The 9,325-nt window shown below is 32.8% G+C and overlaps 1 protein-coding gene across 1 annotated transcript; it reads left to right on the top strand.

Moving 5' to 3' along the window:
• The first annotated feature begins 1,597 nt into the window (after positions 1–1,597).
• LOC126695468 (external alternative NAD(P)H-ubiquinone oxidoreductase B1, mitochondrial-like) lies at positions 1,598–9,063 on the top strand. The gene is made up of 10 exons (XM_050392223.1): positions 1,598–1,827; positions 3,921–4,197; positions 4,632–4,838; positions 5,031–5,281; positions 5,641–5,860; positions 6,077–6,181; positions 6,537–6,803; positions 6,917–7,038; positions 8,565–8,684; positions 8,789–9,063. The coding sequence occupies exons 1-10, from the start codon at positions 1,742–1,744 to the stop codon at positions 8,874–8,876; spliced, it is 1,743 nt and encodes a 580-aa protein (XP_050248180.1). The 5' UTR covers positions 1,598–1,741; the 3' UTR covers positions 8,877–9,063.
• Positions 9,064–9,325: the final 262 nt, after the last annotated feature.

The raw sequence follows: 9,325 nt of genomic DNA, 5'->3' as shown, positions 1-9,325 counted from the left end.
TTTATTATGATATAGTCCTGTTAAATACTTTGGATAATATTATTCGGTTCTTACTAAAAATTAATTTAATTTGATGTAATAAATGTAACTGTAATTTCAAGTATAATTTTTTTTTTTGAGAGAATCATTTCAAGTATATTTGTATTAATGAAATATGTTTTATAAAAAAAATTGTAATAGGTGTAGGGTGGAGTGTGATAGTAGATTAATACAAAGTAAATTTTTACAGATTAGGGCAAAGTCCATTGAAACCCTAAGGGGTAGGAATGGGGCAAAGCAATTTGCCCTACCATGTGGGATATGGCGGGAATGAGGTAAGACAAAACCATGCGGGACAAGGGTGAAGACCCCATCCTTTGGCGCCGCCCCACCCTGTTGCCATCCTTGTTACACACATTTTGCACTGAAATATTTCCAAGTCTCAATATTAGCTTTCCACTACACTTATTCTTAGAGTCTGTTTGACATTAGTTTCTATCATCAATTTTTAACTTTTATGTACAGTTTTTTAAAACCTCATTTAAAAAAAAAAAAAAAACTTTTTCTTACTTTTTTCAAGTTACAAGTATAGTTTAGTATATTTTTAGCAAAAAATTTTCAGTAAAAAGCTAGATAAGTGGGTATTGTCCCACATCACTTAAATGTAACTCTTTCCCATTGTTTAGTATACTACAAGAGTTAGACTCTTTTGTAATGATACTTTGGGTTAAGTAATGAGTTTGAACTTGATAAGAGAGTATAATTAAGTGTGTGTGTGACAACACTCAAGCATGAGCCAACTAAATTATTAAGCACAATGCACATGAATAACCTATATATTTTTTACATAACAGCAAATAAAAAGTGAATGATCAATCCCATAGTTCAATAATACATGATTACAAAAGTTGCAATATACTTTATCTTTATTTGATTGTTGGAATTTTTTTTTTAATCTCTTTCCAATTAAGCATACACAATTTTTGTCACAATTCATTAAGGAAAACATTAATAAATACTCTAAAAACATTGGCATAGAAAATATTTTTAGAAACTTTCTATACAAAATGAAAAAATTATTAACTTTTAACTTTTTATATATATATATATATATATTTAAATTTATTCTTTTCATAGAAGTGATATTAAAATTTTATTAATAAATATGTTTAAGAGCACCCCTTAACAATACAAAACGGTGTCCGCCTCCCTGATTTTCAAATAGATACTCATAAGCCATAGGTCATAACTCCAATTTTTTAATGGAAGATGCATCGGGCATTATCTCTTAAACGAAGGTGTCTCCAATCAAAATGCGCCATGTTAAATAAAAAAATCAATTTAATTATATTTATACAACACATGACATGATTGATCACTAATCCCCATATATATAATGATATAATAAGACTTAATGCAACCAAAAATTTGTCGGGAATCTGCATATGAAAGATGATCCTATACTATCATTGGCGTTCAGCCGTACACGTGTCCTTTTTAGTGCTACAGATCTCATAACTTCGGTCCGAGAAGAATACACAGAAACCCCATCTCCCAGCAAAAGTACCAATAAATTATAGCCACGTGTACACGGCGAGCAGTTAAAACTAAAAGAAAAAGTGATATCTAGACATAACTAATTAACTGTGTCAACCAAAGAAGGAACAGACATCTATGTTATGGGTCTGAAAAAGAGTCTCTCTCATTGCTGGTGGCTCTTCTTCTTCGATTTGAGCTCTCAAATCCAATAATTTGGGTAAACATGGCGATTCTCTCATTCCTTAGTAGAGCTTCAAGAACCTACAAAGGCTACCCTAAGCTTCTGGTCCTCTGTACTCTGAGTCTCAGGTTTCTCTTTCCCTTACCATGTTTTCTTTCTCACTCTGCGCTGCTAGATTAGATTGACACTATTTCATTGTTTGTTTTGTTTCTTGTTTGGTTGCTGAGAAACTTTAGGGAGTGAAAAGAAATGGGTAATTTGAAAGTTGGTTTTTTGTTGCACAGGACTTGAGAAACCAAGGCCTTTGTTCAATTGTGCCTAGTATTTGTTCTGTTGTTTTTGTATAGCTGTACATCTAGGAAACCATAATGGCGTTTTTTTTTCGATTAACTATATATATATACAGTAACTGAAAAAAAAAAAAAAAAAAACTCAGAAATGTTTACTCTACTGAGCTAAATCTCCACAAAATCTTATTTTATATCTGCGGCCATCAGAACAAAGGAAATTAGTTTAACAATTATGATTACCTTTTAATGTGACAAATTATCGAGGGAGTCATTGTTAAAGCATCTAAATTCTAATACAAAAAGCTTGAGCTAATTTAGGTGGTCCAAATCCAATGACCCACTGAAAATTGAAATAACGACAAAGGGGCACATGGAATCCGAGAATAAACAAGTCAGGCTTTGACTTTGTTACCACTTACCACGTAAAGCATCTAACTTGAAGCTTTTTTTTTTTTTTTTTTTTTTTTTTTTAATAAAGAAAATCTAAAGCTTAAACTTTTGGGTGAAGACTGAACAGGCCAACAACTGAACTACATATACCAATAGCCAATCAGCCACCACCAATGTTGGATTTCTTAACAATCATAAGCTCTTGATTATGTTCTAATTTTGTAGTTTGTATATATACAACATTCTGTTTCATTGAATCTACCCATCCTCGCATATTGTTGTAATTATCAAATAATAATAATAATAATAGGATAAAACTTAGGTACAGCACTTTTATGTTATTATTTAGTTTCTCCACTTAAAATTCAGTCACATGGTTGTACTTAACTAAAAAAATACACTTTCATTTGTGAGAAAAAAGCCACATGGATAAATTTTAAGAATGAAACTTAAGAAACAATACCTAAGGTATTGCACCTAAGTTTTGTCCCTATAATAATAATTTTACCCATCCCCATTGACCATATGCATCTTTTTATGTGGATTATTGCTGTTTTTGGCCACCTTGAATGTTTTTAATATCCAATATTATGTATAGTTTTTGTATAACTAAAAGGTAGTCTTTTATTTATTTTTTTATAGGTTAAATTACATATTGCACCTTTTTGACCTATTTTACTTTAAAAAAAAAAAATTTTGACTTGTTTTCAATTCAATTCTTTAAGTTTCATTTTTTTTTCTTTCTTTCAGTCATTTCACTTTAATTTGTTTTCAATTTAGTCATTTTATTAGTTCCATTTGATCTCACTATTAGTTTTAATATTTTAACTTTCCAAAACTACATTGTTATGGTGGACATAATAGCATGGATTGGATGGAAGGATTACATTTGATACAAATGGAAGTTAAGGATTGAAATGAAAAAAAAAAAAAAATTAAAGAATTGAATTGGAACTTATCAAAGTTAGAGGTAATAATTTGTAATTTAACCTTTTTATTATTATTTACATTTATCTCTATTTTAAGTTCTATATTTTTTTAGTTCTCTTTTAAAACCAAGTGTTGATGATTTGTCTTTTGGATTATAAATGTCATTATAAATCTAAATAAATATTATGTTCTTATATGTGTCATGGGCTTATCAATTTATAGATATAAAACCACTTGATTATAATGCTTTAGTTATAAAATCATGTTCACATACCTTTCACAACTCCTTTTTAGCCATTTAAAAAAAAAAAAAAAATGTCAACAAATGCAAGACTGGGGTTTCCAATTTGTGAGTTAAATAGTTATGATAATGATGTGTATTTTATGTAAGGTCGCTACCTTAATGAACTATATAAATTAACATAATGTTTGTTAATTTCCCGTTGTACAATTTGTGTATAGAATTAAATTAGCTTTTGAATATTATTGCCTTGTCAATAGACTGTGAATCATCTAGATATATTGTTATTTAGTTACTAACTCTAAAATTTTCAAATCTCCATATAATCATGGCCCCTTTTTTTTTTTGTGGTTTCACTACTATATTGCAGTAGTGGAGGCCTTGTGGCTTACTCAGAATCACAACCTGACACTAGAGCTCCTCATGTTGACCCTAATGAAAAGGAGCCCAAGAAAAAGAGAGTGGTGGTGCTTGGAACGGGATGGGCTGGCACTAGTTTACTTAAGGACCTGGATGCTTCATTATATGATATTCAGGTTGTCTCACCCAGGAATTATTTCGCTTTTACCCCTTTGTTACCTAGTGTTACATGTGGAACAGTTGAAGCTCGAAGCATTGTGGAGCCAATTCGAAATATTGTGAAGAAGGTAAGACAAAACAAGTGATGGAAGAATATATATATATATATATATAGGGATTAGAATCATGTTACTCTTTTTTTCTCAAAAAAAAAAAAAAAAAAAAGAATCATGTTACTCTTGGTGTAACTCTTTTTGATGCCACATAAGCTTTTATCAAATGAGTATTTTAACAAATCAACTGTAGGTAGTTATTGGAGGTGGATGTATTCAATTGCATCATATAATATGTATGTATGTATGTATGTATGTACACATTATGTGCACATACATACGTGTGAGTTATGTGATGAAAAGCTGGATATTTAACTCTGCTTATCTTGAGATTGCATTTATCACACTTCCATTAGAAGCAAAATTAAATAAATCAAATTGATTGCTCTTGGAAATTCTTTTGATGTGGCTGTGGCAAGTAAAAATATCTTTATCATCCTTTATGACAGAGAAAAGGAGAAGTTAAAATTTGGGAGGCAGAATGTGTCAAGATTGATGCTGCAAACAACAAAATTCTCTGTAGGTCTAATATTGAGAACAACTTGGTGGGTAATAGAGAATTCTTTCTGGAATATGACTACTTGGTCATTGGAGTAGGAGCACAAGTAAATACTTTTAACACGCCTGGTGTCAAGGAAAATTGCCACTTTCTGAAGGTAAAGTCTTTCAAATAGAATGGAGCTATACATGATACAACATTAGTCTCTGGTTGCTTCTTAATGACCCTGAGATTCTTAGATGATTGCATTTTTCTGAACGGTCAAAGTTTATTACTGTAATCAACTTAGTCTCAACAAAACTAAATCTTCTGTCATCAATTAAATAAGAAACAGTGACATCTCGTGCAGGAAGTAGAGGATGCTCAGAAGATCCGAAGGAGTGTTATAGATTGCTTTGAAACGGCTATCCTTCCTGGTCTTAGTGAAGAAGAGCAAAGAACAAATCTTCATTTTATAATTGTTGGAGGGGGCCCCACTGGTGTGGAATTTGCAGCTGAATTGCATGACTTCTTGGAAGAAGATTTAGTCAAATTATATCCTGCGGTCAAAGATCTAGTGAGAATAACAGTGATCCAATCAGGAGATCATATCTTGAACACGTAAGAAAAAATGTAGCTGTCATATCTTATTAATCCTTATGCTATCAACATATTTCTCATGCCTGTATTTGTCATAAATGAAATATTGGGTCCAATTCTGTATACCATAGGGAGATTTCTTCTGTTAGTCATCCCAATCTTGCATCAAAGCAACTTAGACTTATTGTTGAATTTATTTCTGTTCAAATATTCATGTGAGTTCAATTCCAAAAGTCTTTTGTCATATTCTATACTTGCCCTATACCATATATACATTTGAGTTTGGGTTCATATTTAAAATCATGGAAGAGTCTTTTATGCCAGTTAATCATTCAAGACCACAGCTTGAAAGTTTATAAAATTTCATATTTTCTCTGTAGATTTGATGAAAGAATTAGTTCATTTGCTGAGACGAAGTTTAGAAGAGATGGCATTGAAGTTCAAACAGGATGCCGTGTTCTCAGTGTTTCTGATAAGGATATTACAATGAAGGTGAAGTCAAAGGAAGAGGTTTGCACCGTACCTCATGGATTAGTTGTGTGGTCTACTGGAATTGCGACTCGTCCAGTTGTAAGGGACTTTATGGAGCAAGTTGGGCAGGTGTGTTACATAATTTTAATGCCCTTGCACCTATGAAAAAAATAAGTAAATAAATGAAAGAAAAAGCACTTGTGGAAAATGAGTAATGTGAAGTTTCCAGATAGTTGAATGGTGTTTTTGGAGCTAAATATCAAGTTAGATTTTCATGTAGTCCTTGCTTATGCTTTAACTTTTAATTCAAATGCAATTGTCACGTTAACTCTGCTCTGTATGCAGGCTAAGAGACGAGTTCTTGAAACTGATGAATGGCTGCGAGTAAAGGGATGTGAAAATGTCTATGCCATTGGTGATTGTGCTACAATAGATCAACGTAAAGTCATGGTAAGTGAAGCCTTTAACTGTTTGATTTTACTTTTTAGAACTGCAGTAGTCCTTCTTCATTATTCATGTAATGTATCATTTTACAGCAGCTTGTCCTAGCCATCAGAGATTTAGGTATTTGGTGATGATACCAAGCCCGTTGTGCCAGTAATTTGTTGAAGTTGTGGGTTACTTGGTCACATTAGCACCAATTTATTTTGTATTCACCTTGGATACTCGTTAATTAAGCTATACAGTTTCTAAATTGTTGTTTTTGCTTGTTGAGATGGAGTTAGAGAAAGATATATTTACAAGGTTTACACTGATATTTGTAATCTACGGTAATATTGCATTTTTGATATCATTATGTTTTTAGGAAGATATCTTGAGCATATTTGAAGCTGCAGACAAAGACAATTCTGGTACCTTAACTGTTGAAGAATTCAAAGATGTGGTAGATGACATCCTCATTAGGTACCCTCAAGTGGATCACTATCTAAAAAGCCAGCGGCACCTGAGGGATGTGACAGATCTGTTGAAAGATCCCCAGGGGAATGATTGGCAGGAAGTGAATGTTGAACAATTTAAGTTAGCCCTTTCTCACGTGGATTCGCAGATGAAGAGTCTGCCCGCAACTGCACAGGTATACGTCTTTCCTCTAATGGTTAAGCCCATCTGGATAAATTTGATGTAGATTTTTGAATGTTTGATATCCAAATAATGGTACACAAATTTACTCCATCTTTGGGTATTCAGGTCGCTGCTCAACAGGGTGCATATCTTTCTAGGTGCTTTAATCACATAATTCAGTGTGAAGAGAATCCAGAGGGTCCTCGGCGTTTTAGAGGTTCTGGGCGTCATCGGTTTCGTCCTTTTCAGTAAGCCATATAGTTTAACATGCTCATTATCTTACCTTATTATATGGGTCATCTAGAACGTGCAATTGCACTATAATCTTCTATGAATTTTTTAGCAAAAAAAAATATAAAAATTCTTTCAGGTTGCATTTGGATGTGAGGATTTGAAATCTAGGGATTTGAAGAACAAATGTTATTATTTGCATGATATGAATTTCAGAATACAAGGTAGTTTGAGCTCTGGGAATTTCGCTGTAACAAAAAAAATTTGTGATAAAGCTTTTGGGGATTTATCTCTAATTTGATTGATTTGAAATGACATTTTATGTCTAATCATTTCAAATCCATCCATAAATTTCATCAATAGAAAAAAAAATTTCTTTCTCCTTTATTCAAGCCATTTAAACCAAAAAAAAAAAAAAAACACTTTAAAATATATACAGCTAGAAGCATTTAAGAGGAGGAAAGACAGATACTTCTTGAAAATCCCTCCTTTTAAATACTTTTATCAAATCAAACCATTAAGGCAATACAATTATTATTTTGGAAAGGGAGATCCATTCAAATTGTTTAATTGGCCTCATTTCCTAGTTAGTTGTTAGCCATATATGATATAGCAACTAACATGACAGATATTCAGAAATTGTTAGCACAATCCAATAAGTTTCTGAACGGAAGTATTGTAACAATTCAATGGAGCCTTTTCCTAGACATCCAAAAAAACCCTACGTGCAATGATTAACTCAACTGTTTTGTAAACAGAAATTGTTTAGCCAATTTCAGAGACTAAGGTCTGTTTGGTTTAGCAAAAGTGACATACAAACTAAATCATTTTAATTGGACATGGTAATCTTCCTCTCCTCCCCTCCCCTCCCTGTCTCATTGTTTTTCCTTCAACAAGCAAACAACCTTTTTTGACAAGTACATTTGAAGAAGGGTAAGTAAAAGATCTATCAGGATAGTATGACTGGATCATGGTACCGGCAAGAAATTAATTAAGTAATCTAGTTCCTAAATTGATCTTTGAAACTATCTGGCATGCAAGATATTCGCATGTTGTTGGTAAATATTAAGAAGTAGCCAATTACAGAGTAGCTGAATCCCCCACCCTCACTCCCCAGGGTGCAAAATGATCTTTTTTTCTTCCAATCAGTTCTCATATGTGTCATTTTGTAGTCATCACTTGTGAATGGAGTATCTATCGAGTAACATTCCAAGGTTATCAGGTGAAAGTTTTCAGGATGGTTGAAGATTCTTTGACAAAGATATCAAGTAAAGCATGTGCTGATATTAACCACAGTCTAGATTCTCAAAAAATAAAAAAATAAAAAACAAAAAAAGTCTTAAGAAAGTTTTGCTTTTGCGATTTTCTTCATTTGTCTCTCACAGAAAAACTTTAGAAATATTTGAATGCCCTCTAAACATGGATCTCAGCTGTAGTGAACAACTCTATATCTATTGACAAAATGTTGCAAATGTTTTTAGCTGCCATTTTTTAATGTATGCCCTTCCTAACTAATGAGGTGCTGGCAATTTGTTGACACAAGGTACAAGCATTTTGGGCAATTTGCTCCCTTAGGAGGAGAGCAGGCAGCTGCAGAGCTACCTGGAGACTGGGTTTCAATAGGTCACAGCACTCAGTGGCTTTGGTATTCTGTATATGCAAGGTAATTATCTTCTGCTTCTGGTGTTTTATGTGTCTTTGCCATTTGAGATTTAATAGTGTGTGCATCATTGTATCTGATTTGGTATAATTGTTTCTCACGTTTAGCAAGCAAGTGAGCTGGCGTACAAGGATACTAGTTGTATCTGATTGGACAAGAAGATTCATTTTTGGGAGAGATTCAAGCCGAATTTGAGACAACATTTGGGAGGCCCTTAAATTATCGAGTTGTATTGGTTCTTGCAAAGTCAGTCTTTGCACCTATGAAGCTATCACATTATTGTCTATTATTTTTCTGTAATTTTTGTTCCCATTATATTTGTGATAGATTTACTTTATCCTTCTTGATAAATGAACACTTCCACAAAATGTTTAAATTTTCATGCAATGTTGATTTCAATCTAACTCCGAAAATTTTGGATTAAGGCCTGGTTGTTGCCAATTTATGATGAACTTGCAGATGGCACTTGGCAACTAAAAAATTTTCAAACTAAATTATTGTTTAGTGGGTTTAACCTCTTAACGGTTTTCGTGGGGGCTGAGGGGTGGGTGGATATGATGTTAAATTGTCTCTCTTAGAGGCTTATGGTTTTATTACTACTGGGAAACTGGTGGCTGCCTTTACAAAAATGGAGTAATGATGGC

This window comes from Quercus robur, chromosome 8 (genome assembly GCF_932294415.1).
Source record: "Quercus robur chromosome 8, dhQueRobu3.1, whole genome shotgun sequence".
Lineage (NCBI taxonomy): Eukaryota > Viridiplantae > Streptophyta > Magnoliopsida > Fagales > Fagaceae > Quercus > Quercus robur.
Note: the sequence above shows the minus strand (reverse complement) of the source record. Positions and strands in the feature narration are given on the sequence as shown.